This window comes from Protopterus annectens, chromosome 5.part0 (genome assembly GCF_019279795.1).
Source record: "Protopterus annectens isolate FY-2018-M chromosome 5.part0, PAN1.0, whole genome shotgun sequence".
NCBI classification, from domain to species: Eukaryota; Metazoa; Chordata; order Ceratodontiformes; family Protopteridae; genus Protopterus; species Protopterus annectens.
The window spans coordinates 156,159,370-156,176,802 of NC_056735.1; the positions used below are offsets into that span (position 1 = coordinate 156,159,370).

The 17,433-nt window shown below is 38.1% G+C and overlaps 1 protein-coding gene across 7 annotated transcripts in view; it reads right to left on the reverse strand.

The window, feature by feature from the left end:
* The window catches only part of INPP4A (inositol polyphosphate-4-phosphatase type I A), a 1,931,511-nt gene extending 1,914,368 nt beyond the window's left edge, over positions 1-17,143 (reverse strand). For all 7 annotated transcript variants that reach the window (XM_044072185.1, XM_044072184.1, XM_044072183.1 and 4 more), the window contains exon 1: positions 17,029-17,143. In XM_044072185.1, coding sequence (XP_043928120.1) covers positions 17,029-17,082 — 54 coding nt within the window. In that variant the 5' untranslated portion in view covers positions 17,083-17,143. The remainder of the gene's footprint in view (positions 1-17,028) is intronic.
* Between the last annotated feature and the right edge of the window lie 290 nt (positions 17,144-17,433).

A 17,433-nucleotide genomic window follows, 5' to 3' on the forward strand; every position in this document is an offset into this window, starting at 1 on the left:
GTCGAGGAGAGTAGATAGGAGGTTGGATCTGGCTGTGGCTAGTCTGGCGTATTGAGCAAGGTAATGTTTGGCTCTATATAGTGCACCAAGTTTGATGTGAACTTTTTTAATTGTGAGTGATATGTGTTTATCGAATGTTAGGTTGTTGTCTATTGTGACACCAAGTAGCTTTGTTTGGTTAACAGGTTCTATTATAGTGACATGAGTGGAATAGATGGGAGAGAGGAGGTGGGTTTGCTTTGGACTTCCTGTTGGAGAAGATCATTAACTTTGTTTTGTTTGGGTTTAGGATGAGTTGGAGTTCACTTAGGTAATTTTCAATACCTAGAAATGATTTCTGCAGTTACTCCTGGTGTTCTTGGGGTGTGGGAGTAGATCAAATAAAAGTAGCATTGTCAGCATATTAAATGACAGAAGCAGATTTAGTGGCAGTGTTTAAACTATTTGTGAATATAACAAAAAGGGGATGGCCAAGGATGGAACCCTGAGAAACCCCAGAGACTGGGAGGAGTGTGGAGAGTTTATTATCCCATTTAGTTGCCTGTTGTCAATTAGTACGGTAGCTAAAGAACCAGTTAAGAGCTGTAGAATTGAGCTTGAAGGAGGTTATAGTGTTGAGCAGTAGTTGGTGAGATACCGTACCAAAAGCTTTCAACATATCAAGGAATTTAGTAGAGACTAGTTGTCCATTGTTTTTGATGAGGTTGATGTAGTTAGTGAAATGTATGAGGGCTGTGGAGGTACTGTGTTTTGGATGGAAACCGTGTTTTGAACTAGATAAGAGGTTGTTTGTAGTGTGGTGGTCTAGGAGCTGCTTATGGATACATTTCTCTAAGATTTTGGCTACGGGTGAGAGAACGGCAATGGGCCGATAATTAGAGAGCTCTTTAGATGGGCCTCCCTTGTGGAGAGGGATGATATGAGACATTTTCCAGAGTATGGGAACATATTGTTCTGCAATGGATCGATTGATTGGGATAGATACAGGATAGGCAATGGAGCTGGCAGCAGTTTTTAAGAAGTTACTATGGAGGTGATCAGCTGCTAGACAGGTAGGTTTTAGTTTTGTTAGGAGTTTTTTTATAGGAGTTTGCTGATATAAGTGAGACATGCTGAAATGGCTGACAAGTAAACCCTCGACTAAGGAGTAAGACAGGCCATATGATATTAACTTACACAAACAATGCAAAGTCAGAAAAGCACTAGCCCTGAATGGGTGCTGGTTCCTTTCTTGGCCCTAACCAGAAAAACTTTTCCATTTACTAATATATGATTTTCTAGTAGTGGGTTTTCTCACCTCCATTAATACCTGCTGCATATCTTCAAACAAAGGTGCCTAAAAGATTTTAAAACTTTTATCATCCCAGCAGTCATTTGTAGCTTTTTGGGGTCAGGATGTGCCAAACATCCCTGGTCCTGTGAAGTAAATCCAGTCTGCGAGGAAGTTTGTGGTAAATGCACCTGGCCATTTCCAAAAGATGGAAAAACTTTGTTGCCGGGACAAGAAGGGAGTCACGAACAATGATCTTTGGGGAGTCATTCTGAATCTTCAGAATCATCTGGATATTAATGGAAAGGGCAGAAAAACATACAAGAAAATTCCAGCCTAGTGAAAAGAAAATGCATCTTCTTTTTAGGCCTTCTTGCATTGAGTACTGGATTTTGTGAATACAAGCAAAATGATCTATATGGGATGTTCCCTACAGCTAGATCAAATCTTGGAAGATCTGATTTAGTTTCCATGAGGGTCTGTCCTAGTCCTACTTAGCTCATCTGCCACACAATTTTGCTATGAATGTATGTAAGATGCCTGAAAAGCAAGAATGTGCTGAAAAACTATATCTTAGGTTACCATGGCTAGTCTGCACAGAGGGTAAGATCTGGCCTCCCTTGCTTGTTTATATACAGTACAGAAATCTGTAAATACAATGTTAGACAATATGTGTATTACACTTATGGTAACCTAAGTACACTAGGAACAACAAAATCAGTTTCCATGCCAGTAAAGCAAGTCCCAAGAAGCAGGAAATAATCATTTTAATTAGTTAAAAATGACAATAATCAATTTCAGCACTTTCATCTCATAGCACATTTCATAAAAACGCCATCAAAGCCTCTTGCTACGATCTGCTACATCGCTCTTAAAATAATGAATCACATAATATAAAATCAGCTTATACTGGATGAATATCCCTCAAATCTTTTTAATGGAAGGTCTGTTTCTGTGTCAGGAACCTCAAGTCAGCAAGGGCCTTTCCAAGATGGCTCCACACTATCAACAGCATAAATTCAGCTATCCCAGTGTGAAAAAAGAAATGGATAAATAAGGGTCAGTAATTCTACTGGTTTTAGTAAAATTCAGTTACTGATTAGTAAGAACTCTGCAGCTGTTCAGTCAAAAGCAATTCAAGCTCTAGCTTTGGTAAAAGAGATGGCTTCCACTAATTTAGAAGAAAATAATAAATCAAATGTGCTCACAGCTGATTAAAATAAAAGACACACAACCCGCGGTGGTGCAGCGGTAGCGTTGTTGCCTCACAGCAAGAGGTTCTCCCATTCGATTCTCGGCTGGAGTGCAGGGAGTGCCTTCTGTGTGGCGTCTGCATGTCCTCTTCGCGGTTGGGTGGGTGTTCGAAAGACATGTGTAAATGGGAGTGCCTTCACTGAAGGTTGAACGTCGAGTTGGCACCTCGGTGTTCGTGAAAATCTGCTGCCAATCATTAGTGGACCAAAGTTCTGCTGTGGCGACCCCTAAATGGGAATAGCCAAAATTCAACAACAACAACATTGTAGGAGTGCACCGACTCAAATAACAAAAGGCTGGAAAAAGGGAAGAAGCTTTAAACACCTATTCAGATGAACTGATAAAACTGCAAAAATGAAAGGTCAAAATGAAGAAAAGGCTGGCTGAGTGTGAGACTTTTGAATAAGAGCCGTTTCAACAAATTTACAGTTGAGGACAGAGCATGCAGAGAAAACCTCAGATTTTCTGCTGTACTACAGAAAGTGGAAGGGACAAACTATATTAATGTTATGAAAGCACAACAAACTAACTGGACTGGTATTCTACTGCAAGATTTTTTAACTGAAAGGCACATCTTGTTTATGCTCCAAACCTGCTCATGAGAAAGTAACAAAGACCTGTATTATAAAGATGCAATCCTACCAGCAGAAAGAGTTGATTCTGACAAAGCTGAGGCAGAAAGGCAAAGTATTAAAAACTGGAGGCAGTTTTATTCTTGTGCAAAATGATTATTCGCTGTACACTAGGCAGAACAGAAGCAAATTTATCCCAGAGGCAGGTGTGAGATTCAAGTTGCTGTCTCCAGCTGTCTTCTGAATATTTTTAAGTCATTTTTTTTTTGTTGCAGAACAGGGCGAGGAGGAAATACAGAGAGTCCAGCAAAAGTGAGCAATCAATGACTTTCCTACAGATTGAGTATCCATCTCCATTTCTCCATTTTAGCTCAACTCCTCCTATTTTAACTGTTAATTGCCTCATGTACCTCTGACCTTGGCATACTTAAATCTTACATAAATATTTCCATTTGTGCTTTTTTTCAGACTGCATTTCTCTGCTTTATACAAATTTTCATAAAATTTCTAAAATATCTCTAATACCTCTACGGGTCTATATAACAAAATCAAAGTGTAAAAATTCAGAATGTGAAAACATTGAACCCATAACTTTGAAAGCTGAATACTCCAAAGACTGAGAACAGCAATTTTTTCCCCAGGGGGAAAAAAAAATCGCTGTTCCAGTACAAAACGTGAAACACACGAACACTACAAACTATTTCTAATGTGGGGGGCTTTGGTTCTCCCCCACCCCCCCTACTTAAATATACCAACTCAGAGATCGCACCACGGTGGAGGAAACAGCGAAGCCGCGGAAACGGCCCACCGAATTCTTTCCCTGGGAAAGAATTCGATGTTCCGCTGCTTTTGTATTTTCAGTCTTCAAACGTCCGAGTTCGAGGTTGTGGCGTTCAAGGTTCTCAGTTTTCGAGCTTCCGATATACATCCACCTCTACAGGACCTGCGGTTATTTTTCTTGTTAGAGGCTCCCTAAATCTGGCAACAACCCCTTCTACATTCTGCTGCCTAACCTGTCTGGCTAAAAGTTTTTGAGTTCTGGAGTTATTATCAAAACATTTGCTTAACAGCAATCTTTCTAAATTCATGAATGTTATTTAGATACTACCCTGTTTTATCTTTAGCACTCTGTGGTTGCTCCTGTTCTTGTTCTATGAGATTTCCCTTATTCTGCAATAGTTTATCCTTTCTGCAATACTTTATCCTTTGCTAACCCCTCTAAATTAATTTACTTCTCAACCATATCTTTTTCTTTTATTTCTACTCTATTTTTAAACTCCACTTTCTTTTAAAACACTCACTAGCTATAACCTCTGAAGACATTTCCATTTTCCCTAATAAACCTCAAATTCCCACTACCCATTCCTTAAATTCTTTAACAATTAGGTGGGAATTGTATATAAATTCTCTTGGAGTTCCTACTACTAAATTCACATCTTCCGTAACACATTTTCATAAATTTCTTCAGAAATATACCCTCTTTTGTTACATTTTTCCTTCTAGTTCACCCAGATACATCCTCATTGTTTCAAATCAAGTTCCAGTCCCCACCTATAACTAGTATTCCAAGATGAAAACTTACTTCTCCTAAAATTTTCTTATGATCCATAACAGTAGTTTTAGATGAAATATAAATACATGCCAGTAGCCCCTTACTACCAGAAATATAATTATCTTTTTCTCTTCCCCTTCTATCTCTATGGGAGCTTGTCTATCAGTATAAGTACTCCCCCTTTTCCTTTGACCCTGATATTCTGCTGAATATCCATCCTGAAGTCCTTTCTTTATCAAACTCACATGCTTACTTCTTTCCAAATGTGTCTTCTGTAGCATTACTATTTGTACTCTGCATTTCTTAATATAACTCAATAATCTTACCTTTTTGTTTATACTTGTGAGGTTATTCACATACCAAAATAATATGCATAGTGTAGGCTTTATGATTACACCGACCGTGAAACAGTCACCCAATTCAACTCTTTTTTTGTAGACTGATTTATTTGTACCTGGAACTGGTGGTTGTTGGTTTTTTACTTTTTTTGTAGACTGTATTGCAGAAAACTATCCTCCTCTTTCCCAACCCCCTGATCACTTACCTCCATCCTCCCCTTTCAGCCTAAAACCCATCCCCATTAGCACAATAAAAAGACTTCTCCTCCAGCTCAAACTGTGTTACAACACACCTGATAATCTACCATTAACCTTCCTCAAACTATCCGCAAACAGCATAGCCTTTCCCATTTCTATTCTTATAAATAGAAGCATTCAAAAATCTTACATCTGTCTAGCTGGCACCACCCTTACATCATCCCACTCCACAAAGGAGGTAAAAACAGACACCACCAATTTCAGACCTATTGCCATTCCTTTCTCCACTTTCTAAAATACTAGAAAAAGCTATCTATTCACAACTGATGCCATACCTAACCCATTTCAATCTCCTCACCCATACTCAACACGGCTTCCACCCTGGCCAAAGTGCCATGGCTGTCCTCCTTTCCTTTCTTGAAACCATTAACCAAGTACACAACTCTGGTAAATTTTTACCTACACTGTTTCTAGATCATTCAAAGGCCTTCGACATCATCTCCCACCCCTTACTCCTATCCCATCTCTCCTCCCCCCATCTCTCTCCAACCACCATAGCCTAGTTCTCCAGCTACCTCTCCGATCACCAACAAGCTGTCCAATGGAAATCATTAACCTCTCCCTTCCTACCTACACCCACCAGCGTGCCCCAAGGTTCTGTTCTAAGCCATCTACTCTTCAACATATTTATCAACAACTTCCACCACTCCATCCCCGAATCCTTACTCATCCAGTATGCAGATGACTCCACTATCATCTGCTCTGCGTACTCTTCCCTCTGAACTCCTATCAAAAACCCAATCACCCTTCTCTAAAACAGAAGCCTGTATGCAAACCAATCACCTGGTCCTAAACGCTAACAAAACTAAACTGATGATCTTCACTCATTCTAGAAACTCCACTATCAACAAAAACTCGTTCTCCATACTCAGCCAAAATAATAACCCCCTTGAAATTGTTCCCAATACCAAAATGCTCGCCATCACCACTGATGAAAACCTAAAATTTGATACCCACATCCACTCCTCCATCAAAAAAAACCCCATCAAAAACTAGGTCTCCTTTACAGACACAACCACTACCTGAGCCCTTCCACCAGACAAATCCTAGCCTCCTCCTACCTTTTCCTCTCTGTAATGTATGGTGCTCCTCTGTTTACCAAGCTCCAGCATGGCCTACAATCCACACTAGAGTCCTGTTACCACAAAATTTCCAAATTCCCAAACCATTCAAAAAACTCACCCCACCATTGCCACTCCATCCATAACCTACAATGGCTTGAACTTCCCAACTATCTGAAATTCCTGCAGATTACCTCTGCCCACAAGCTCAACTTCAAACCCTCAAACTGCCCCTCTCTCGCTACAGCCTTAACCCCCTAACATACCTGACTGCTCACTCAGATCTGAAAACCAAAATCTCCTAAAAATCTCCTACAAATCTATAAACCCTCATATGTCCTCTTGGCCAACTGCTACTATCCTGCTCCACAGCTAAACAGTGCAACCCCACCCTTCACAAAATATTTAAATATAACTTCAAATCTCAACAGTTCTCCCATCTATCTTCTAAATGGGAATGTCCATGTCACAGTCCTACTTAATCTTTCCCCTCTAAACCTTATCTCAATCTTTTTCCATCCTATACAACACTTAGATATGATTTTCAATAGTTCCACCAAGACATCCCTGGACAATTCTCCTACCACACCGTGGATGACCTATTCCATAATATGAAACTAATTTCTGTGTAACAAAAAAAAAACACTTTAATCTTGAATATACTACTTTGTGTACTTGTATGCCTAATGCACAATGTTCTTTTTATAAATCTTTTATAAAATTTGTCATATCTGTATTTTACACATACTGTTGAATATACTACTGCTTTGTGTACTTGCATGCTTAATTTACAATGTCCTTTGTCTATATGTATCATGCTATATTCTTGTTCCCTGATAATATCTATATTTCATCATGTATGTCTGTATTATGTTTTGGAAGCTTTTCTCCCTTGGCCTCCACTGAAAACGGGCTCTTCTTGGCCCAGTGGACTTCCCCGTTCATCAAACTGAAATAAATAACTAAATAAATAAAACTATTTATTACATTCACAGTGGTTTCTTATTTTTGAAGCCCACTTGCATACGCAAAGATTTATTATATTAAGGCAATGACATTAATCCAGACACTCACATATGCAAAAATGAAACAAAATAACTCTACATATATTACAGTCAGTGCAGTTTTACATCCCATCCTCCACCCCAACAGCCTATGATTTGCAGCCGATTATCTTATATGTTTTTGCCCAGTCTTTCTCTGTTTTTACATTGTACTGTACCTGTATCACATACAATCACTGAAAATGCTGTACTATATAACATGCAATTTATAGCATTAAATGTTTTATACAAATACTCTTAAAAGCAAAAAATGTTTTGCTGAACAGTAACTTTGTTTCCTTTTAGTGCCCTTCCAAACATTAATAACACAAAGTGAGGTATATGCTTTTCTGCCCCCCCCCCCCCAAGTTAAACAAAGCTGTTGCCAAAACTGATAGACATGGATCAATGTGGTTTTGTGAAGGGGAAGCAAACATTAGACAACATTAACAGAACAGTGATTATCTAGAGGGAAGCAGAATGTAAGAAAATGTTGCTGTTCTTGGTGGGCCTTGATGTAGAGAATGCATTTGACAGAATATGCTGGATTTTATGAGTAGAGCAATAGAAGCATTTTTCATTCCTGGATACAATAAGGTTAGTGAGGAGGATGTAAGAGGGGGTCAGAGGCAAAAAAATGTATGAGGGTTCCTCTCTGATAAGTTGTGTCTGGACAGAGAAACCAGGCAGGGGTATCCTCTTTCCCCTTTGCAATTTGCACTATATTTTGGGGCATTGGCAAAGAAAATAAATGACTCGGAAATTCATGGACATACAGTGGATATAAAAAGTGTACACGCCCCTGTTAAAATGCCAGGTTTTTGTGATATAAAAAATGAGACCACAATAAATCATTTCAAAACTTTTCCCACCTTTAATGTGACCTATAACCTGTACAATTCAATTGAAAAACAAACAAATCTGTTGGGGGGAACAATATAAAAAAAAATGTTTAGCCTAATTAATAGGCGTGTGAAGGTGCATTCATTAATTAATATGCTGATTTGATTGAGGATGTATTTAAATGCTGGTTATCTGGTTTTAACGTTTTTGTCTTCTGAAGAAGGAGGGTCACTGTATCCTCCGAAAGCGTGTAGCTAAAGTTAAAAGTGTTTTGAATTAAACGTCTTGAATTTGGTGTGGATTCCAGCTCACTTTGGTGTTTTTGTTCCAGTATAAAAAAAAATGTACAATAAGCTGGTTGCATAAGTGTGCACACCCTTAAACTACTACCTTGTTGAAGCACCTTTTGATTTAATCAGAGCATTCAGTCTTCTTGGGTACATCTCTGCCATCAATTAAAGAGACTCTGATTAACCCCAAATAAAGTTCAGCTGTCCTAGTAGGATTTTCCTGACATTTACTCAGTTGCCTGCTACAGCAAAAGCCATGGTTCGCAGAGAGCTTACAAAGCATCAAAGAGATCTCATTGCTGAAAGGTATCAGTCAGGACAAAGGTACAAAAATATTTCCACAGCATTGGATATACCATGGAACACAGTGAAGACGGTCATCAAAAAGTAGAGAAAATATGGAACAGTGACGTTGCAAAGAACTGGATGTCTCTCTAAAATTGATGAAAAGACGATACAAAAACAGGTCAGGGAGGCTGCCAAGAGACCTACAGCAACAATGAAGGAGCTGTAGGAATTTCTGGCAAGTACTGGTTGTGTACATGTGACAACAATCTACTGTATTCTCCATATGTCTGGACTGTGGGGTAGGGTTGCAAGAGAGAAGTCTTCTCTTACACAGAAAAACATTCAGGCCTGGCTAAAATTTGCAAAACAATACAAGTCTCCCAAAGGCATGTGGGAAAATGTGTTATGGTTTGATGAGACCAAGGCTGAACTGTTTGGCCACAATTCTAAAAGGTACGTTTGGCACAAATACAACACTTTGCATCACCAAAAGAACACCAACCCCATGGTGAAGCATGGTGGTGGCAGTATCATGCTTAGCTGCAGCTGGGGCTTTAGTCAAGGTGGAGGGAATTATGAACAGTTCTAAATACCAGTCACTTTTGCCACAAAATCATCAGGCTTCTGCTAGAAAGCTGAGGATGAAGAGGAATGTTACCTTTCAACATGACAAGGACCCCAAGCATACATCCAAATCAACAAAAGAATGGCTTCATCAGAAGAAAATTAAAGTTTTGGAATGGCCCAGCCAGAGACCAGAACTAAATCCAAGAGAAAAATCTGTGGGGTGACCTGAAGAGAGCTGTGCTCAAGAGATGCCCTCACAATCTGACAGATTTGGAGCACTTTTGCAAGGAAGAGTGGGCAAATATTGCCAAGTCAAGATGTGCCATGCTGACAGACTCCTACCCAAGAAGACTGAATGCTGTAATTAAATCAAAAGGTGCTTCAACAAAGTACTTAAGGGTGTGCATACTTATGCAACCAGCTTATTGTACGTTTTTTATTTTTTATATTGTTCCCCCTCACAGATTTGTTTTTGAATTGAATTGTACAGGTTATAGGTCACATTAAAGGTTGGAAAAGTTTTGAAATTATTTATTGTGGTCTCATTTTTTTATATCACAAGAAACTGGCATTTTAACAGGGATGTGTACACTTTTTATATCCACTGTAATTGGTATGGCTTTATTTAAAAATATATGATTTTGTACCTGATAAAACCAGAAAAGGGCATCTCAGTGTTGTGGAACATTCTGAGACAGTTTCAATTTTTTTTCAGAATAAAAATTAATGAAGGCAAAACAAAGGCTATAATACGTAGCCACACATGAATTGTTTCAGCAATATCTATATTTATGGGGACATGACAACAAGAAGTATTTAGAAACATGGGTTAAAAATTATTCTGTTATGGCAACAGAGGGGTATGTGGGAAGAGACTAAACAAAAGATAACACAAAAACTGAGAAACCAGAACTTCTTGTTTACTGATACTGATACTGATAGTAAGACACAAGCAATAGAAATGGTTTTAGTCCCTTTAGTTTTATATGCAGGCCATGCATATTTTTATCAACCGGGGAGAAGTTGTGGATAGTAATTAAAAAAAAAAAAAAAAAAAAGGAGTGTAAAGATTTTATCAGGAGGTGAAGTGGCAAGGGTCAAATGGGATGTTAATCCTTCCACTAGAACAAGATGGTTTAGGATTACCTGATTTGAAGGGATATTTTAGAAGTACACAATTAAGGCTTCTATACATAAAATCAGAAAGCTGTAATTCCAGGTGGAAAGGGATGATGATGAAGCAAGAAGGGAAAGTTAAGAATTTAGCAGAGAATGGCATTTTGGGGGCATATCCTTAAGAACAGACGTACAGAACATTTCATTCATAAGTAGCAAAAAGTATTCTAAGAAATAAGCTAACACAAGAATGAAGAAAGGAGATTCTGCTGACAGGGATGACTGCAATTAGGGGTACAAAGAATAGGCAGGAGGAGGCTGGAATTTACAAGAGAAAACTGGCAAAGGAACCAAAGTACTGGGAGCAAATAACTAGATGGAAACTGCCTTCCCTATCAGGGATTGATATTAAAGTAGAAGCATAGAAAAAGGGATGCGGAATCCTACGTGAAAGACTTGCTCTGGTACAGTTTAGTTAAATCTAGAACAGAAGCTGCTTTTAAATAAGGGAGAATTAGTAAGACATACAAAATATTGCACCATACATTCTCAGAAAGTAGTGGACATATTGCCATCACCTAACAGCAGTGAGAGAATTTAGATGTACAGTGGGTTGGCTGGGCCACTGGTCAGTAACCAATATACAGTGGATATAAAATGTTTACAACCCCCTGTTAAAATGCCAGTTTTTTTGTGATATAAAAAATGAGACCACAATAAATAATTTCAAAACTTGTCCCACCTTTAATGTGACCTATAACCTGTACAATTCAATTGAAAACAAACAAATCTGTTAGGGGAAAAATATAAAAAATAAAAAATGTACAATAAGCTGGTTGCTAAGTGTGCACACCCTTAAATTAATACTTTGTTGAAGCACCTTTTGATTTAATTACAGCATTCAGTCTTCTTGGGTAGAAGTCTATCAGCATAGCACATCTTGACTTGGCAATATTTGCCCACTCTTCTTTGCAAACGCTCTCCAAATCTGTCAGATTGCGATGGCATCTCTTGTGCACAGCCCTCTTCAGGTCACTCCACAGATTTTCTATTTTATTTAGGTCTGGGCTCTGGCTCGGCTATTCAAAAACTTTAATTTTCTTCTGGTGAAGCCATTCTTTTGTTGACATGGATGTATGCTTGGGGTCACTGTCATGCTGAAAGGTCAAATTCCTCTTCAGCTTTCTGGAAGACACCTGAATGTTTTGGGCCAGAAGTGACTGGAATATGGAACTGTTCATAATTCCCTCCGCCTTGACTAAAGCCCCAGTTCCAGCTGAAGAAAAGCAACCCCAAAGCATGATACTGCCTCCAGCATACTTCACCATGGGAATGGTATTCTTTTTTTGTGATGCGAAGATTTGTTTTTGTGCCAAATGTACCTTTTGGAATTATGGGAAAAAGTTCAACCTTGGTCTCATCAGACCAGACCATGACACAATTAGTCCACATGCTTTTGGGAGACTTGATGTATTGTTTTGCAAATTTTAGCTAGGCATGGATATTTTTCTGTGTAAGAAAAGGCTTCCGTCTTGCAACCCTATCCCATAGCCCAGACATATGGAGACTATGGGAGATTGTTGTCACATGTAGTACACAACCAGTACTTGCCAGAAATTTCTGCAGCTCCTTCAGTGTTGCTGTACATCTCTTGGCAGCCTCCTTGACCAGTTTTAGTCTCATCTTTTCATCAATTTTTGGAGGACGTCCAATTCTTTGCAATGTCACCATTGTCCCATATTTTCTCCACTTTTTGATGACTGTCTTCACTGTATTCTATAGTATATCCAATGCTGTGGAAATTTTGATGCTTTGTAAGCTCTCTGCAAACCGTGGCTTTTGCTGTAGCAGGCAACTGAGTAAATGTCATGAAAATCCTGCTAGGACAGCTTAACTATTCGGGGTTAATCAGAGTCTCTTTAATTGATGGCAGGTATGTACCAAAGAAGACTGAATGCTGTATTTAAATAAAAAAGTGCTACAACAAAGTATTAGTTTAAGGGTGTGTACACTTATGCAACCAACTTATTGTACGTTTTTTATTTTTTACATTTTTTCCCCAACATATTTGTTTGTTTTTCAATTGAACTGTACAAGTTATAGGTCACATTAAAGGTGGAAAATGTTGTCAAATGATTTATTGTGGTCTAATTTTTTTATATCACAAAAACCTGGCATTTTAACAGGGGTGTGTACACTTTTTATATCCACTGTACAGCAGACTGTTTCACCAGTGAGACTGTTTAGGGTTTGGAAGAATGGATGATTTATTCTACATTGTGGCTGATAAAAAGCAGGAAGCTGATTCAAACAATATGCAATCAAAGTGTAGACTGAACTCATCCAGAATAACAGTGTAGAGTAAAGTAACCCAGGATGATGTACTGCTTTTTGTATATGAGAGACAGATGATGGAAGATGCCAATGTGCTGATATTTTTGCAGTGAGACTGGGATGTAATTGATGGTGACTGCTAAAAGCAGTCAGTGCAAATGGCTCATTTACTGTTGTGATTTGTATGGCTAACTCCTCCAGGCAGCAAATGGGAAGAAACAATACTCATCATAAGGAGGACTCCACCTATAAATGTTCCTGGCCCTATGCCTTGGTAAGATAGACAGTGGAAGGTTATGTAGTGTGGGATTTTTGTGGCAACAAAGCCATGATTCACTACTAACTAAATGTATGACTGGAAATTATTTATGATTGAAACAGGTGAAATTTGTTATTTCGATTTTCTAAATTTAAGTAAGTGATTTTCATCCTTTTTTTGTCAGAGAAGGAACAGATTATAAAGGATTAGTAAAGACAAAATCACTTTAGCTAGCAGATAAAGGAGACCCTCTCTCTCTCTCTCATTATGATACCTCCCCCATGGGAGGAATAAAGAACCCTTGCTGAAGTTTCAAGTAGTTTATTCAGTTAAGTACATAGATGGAGGAATATTCTTGTAATACATTACATTCAAGAGGTCAGGTTACAAACAAAGGTCGGAGATTCCAGGGGAACTAAATGGAGGAAAATTTTGCAGATGGAAAAGAAAAAAAAAATTCAAAGCTTAGAGGTTAGTACCTTATTTTTGAACATTCCTGAAAAACACATGAGGGTTTACCAACTCAGCAGTCTGTGGAAGCTTATTCTTAGTCAAATGGTTTTTATTTTTATAAAACATAAAAAGGAATAATTCAAGCCTGACAACACACCATGAACAATCTCTACAGGACTATATAGTGTTTACTAGTTTTTCTCTGTAGGACTATACTTAAGAAAACACTTTTGCCTGAACTTCATCAGGTCCATCTAGTAAAGTGGTTTGTAGAGTATTCTGCAGTTTGATCATTTAAAATGCCTGCTTTGATGAGGTTATAGACACACTTTGCTAGCCTGTTTCTATCACATGTAATATGAGAGGCTGTGCCTGCATTTGTGGGGCTCATATTCCTTGAAACAAATCATGAAAACGTCAGAAACTTTTTCCAGTCTGACTTGTCCTTATTACAAACATTAATATGACAGGCTGTGTCCACTTTTACTTGCTCATATTTCCTGAAATATACACTCTGAAAGACTCAACAAGGCACTTTTATTCCTTATACAAGATGGGTATCAAAGAGAGTGCGAGTCTGCTAGATCTGCTATTTAAAGCGACTATCTGGACTAATCACATAAACTGTTCCTCATTAGTCCTGTCACCCTTTGGGTCACAGCTGGAATACCAAACCTGACTCAAGCTTTCTGTACTACCTTTGTTTTTTGTTTATTTCAGAGAAGGGGAAGGTCAGAGGGCCATGGCAGTGGTGGATGTTAACTGGAAAAACAAGGTTCGTGGATTTGAAGGTAAAGTATAATGATTATGCAAGACAGTAATAGATTATTCATAGTTTTTTTTGTTAGAGGAATACCACTATGTTTATGTTATGTGACAGGAAAAAAAAAAAAAAAAAAAAAAAAAGAGTTCAAGGTATTTATAAATCATGGGTGGATGCTAATGCTGTGGAATGTTTTTTTTTGTGGATTATCGTGAGAGGATAAACTTAAGAGTAAAAACAAGGCTTCGATAACTTCTTTGCAGCCTGAAGTGGCATGTTTAGAGGAAAAAGAAAAGAAAGCAGTGACAGAGGTGCCTAAGTCTTCAGAAACTACCTATTTAATTATCACATTCCTGCATCAACCTTTAGTAATCAACAGAAGATGTAGTTGACAGGTGAAGACAGCTTCATTAGGGAGACTTTCATTGGTGAATGCTTTGTCAGTTCCCAGTACTCAGAGAACTCACTGTTACCTCTGGGAATCAGCAAGGTGTAACCTTGTTCTGTTCTGAAGGCTTTTAACTATATCTTTCTTCTTTTCTTTCTTTTGTATTTTATCTGTTTGAAATCCTGTTTCTGGCCACGATTCTATCTATCCATCCAACCATCTATGGATCAGAAATTTTGTTTCTGGCCATGTCCCTTCAGGGCTTTTGGCTCTTTTTTCTTTTTCCCAGAGCTTTATAATGGGGGAACTGCAGAACCTTTTTTTTTCTAGTTTTAGCCCTTACCAATTGTTGTTTGTCCTAACTTCTCAATAAGTGAAAATGCCTTTATTACTTTAACTCTTTCTTCCTGGTATGGCCATGAACTTTTTACAAAATTTAGAATTCAATAAAATGTGTTCAGCACCAAGACAAAGGTTTTAACTGTCTTTCATCACAGCACTTGTTTCAAAGGCTTCTAAAGGAAGATGCATGACTTCACAATCTAATGAAAGCACCTGCAGAATGATGGCAAATATAATATAATAAAAACAGCAAATGAGACTAACATAAGTGCTACAAAATAATGTGAGTAAATTCTGATCAAGTACTGAAAAAATATATTTCTCAATAAGAGACACAAAAATGCATAAGGAGCTCACTCACCCCTTCTAGGGATACGACTGTTATGAGCAGTACGAAGAACTGCATGGGCCAACATATTATCACTATTAATTCCAACGGCATCAAACTTATGTCAATGTCGCAAGCATCATGAATGACAAAGGCTCCAACTGGGTCGTGGCACTTAATGGAAAATTCATAATGATACAGGAAACAGAAACACAAATATGTTATTACTAAACAGTGAAAAACCTCTTCTAGAAGCAAGATCAAATGATATCCTGGAGTCATCCTTTCGCCATCACCTTTATCATGTGATTGGGTTTTAGTAACCCTCCATGAGTGTTACCATTTGTAGCTCCCTACTTTGCTACCTAAACTTCTGGCACTGCTCATTATGACCCTCCAAGCCCTTCTGCCTGCTTTGCTTAAATTATCCTAAGACTTTATTCTCTTCTATGTTCTTTTGCTCTCTTTTCTTATACCTTTGCATACCTTATACCTATATCTATAAATATACAGTCGATATTGTATACCTTACCCTTTCTATCTTTAGCCCTTTCCATCATTGTCTGGGTCTCTGACTCTTTCAGCTGCCCCTCCTCCTTGGCTGTCACTTTGTGTGTCCACTCCCCACATATACCTACCTCAACTTAAATTATCTTGCATATTTACAGATCTGGATATCAGCAAGGTTGTCCCACCTGGACTAAGGTAGAGGGCATCCTTGGTATGCTAGGCATTAGAACAATGTGTTGCTTCCCCCCCCATCACCCAATCCTACCACTACCTTTCTGGTGCATTCCCTGAACTACAAGTTATAATCCCTGACTATGTCTTTAAACGTAATGGGTACCAGTAGCAATCCTGCAAAGACAACCTTGCATCCAAATTCTTGGCATGTATATAACTTTTTATTTCCCTATGTCTCATTAAAAATTTTGCCCAAAAAGCCACAGATGACAACATGAATTACTACATTTGCACACTGCCCATCTCCTATGGGAAGCTTTCTTACTTCCAAGTTTATCCTGACCAGTCTCAGATCCTGTAAATATTCGCTGCCAAGTCCAAGTCAAGGAACTGCATTACAGTTCCTGTTTCCTTAAAAATGAAATAAGGCAGTTGATCTAACAATGAAGAATCTTGGGTGACTGAAGGACTCAAGATGAACAGGAGAAATGGAAGTATCAGAGCAGAAAAAGCAGTAATGTATGCATACCACACACAAGTCTAGTGTCTACATCAGTCATTCATACTCTTAAGCAAATTAAGTGCATACAACCCAGTTTCCATTTTGACTAGTTTTGCTCACATCAAAATGCACCTCATCCAGTGGAAGGAAACACGTACACACATTTATTTACATTTTATATGTGTGTGTGTGGGCATATGCATATATGCATACACACATATATATATATATATATATATATATATATATATATATATGTGTGTGTGTGTGTGTATACATATATACACATAGTCATACAGACACAAGTAGAATTACAAATGAAGGCCAGCTTTTGCAATCAATACTTACTGTTCTGCAGATTACAGCATAGCGCGCCATCATTTCATAACAGTTTTAGGTGATTTAATGCCCAGCCAGCAAATTTCATACCAAACTGAAGTAACCATTTTTTTTTATTTTACTAAAGTTTAAACAAAATGGGTTTCATGAAATATAACTACAGTGTGTTCCAACAATTACTTACAGTTCCCTGAGATCTATCTTTGACATCATATACACAAAGTTTCACTTGGGTCATTTGGTTGACGAGGGCATCTTGAAAAAATGCAATACTGCTTAGAAATATGGGGTTACTCGTTCCCTGTGAAGAAAGGAAACAGGAGATGTTGAGCAAACTATTACAATCCAAACAGTACTTTATGTGTATCATTCTGGTAAATATTTTCCCACTATATATATTTTGATTCCGCAATTTCCAAACACAGTGCAGTCATACAAGAAAACCTGATGAGTAACCAAACATTGCAAAAACATATTATAGAAACATACAGACAGACTGAAGATGGTGTCTCCACTGTGAACCAGAAGCAGAGTGGACACTTTAGTTTGCTGTAATAAAAAGCAGACACTTCAGTATATCAATATCTGT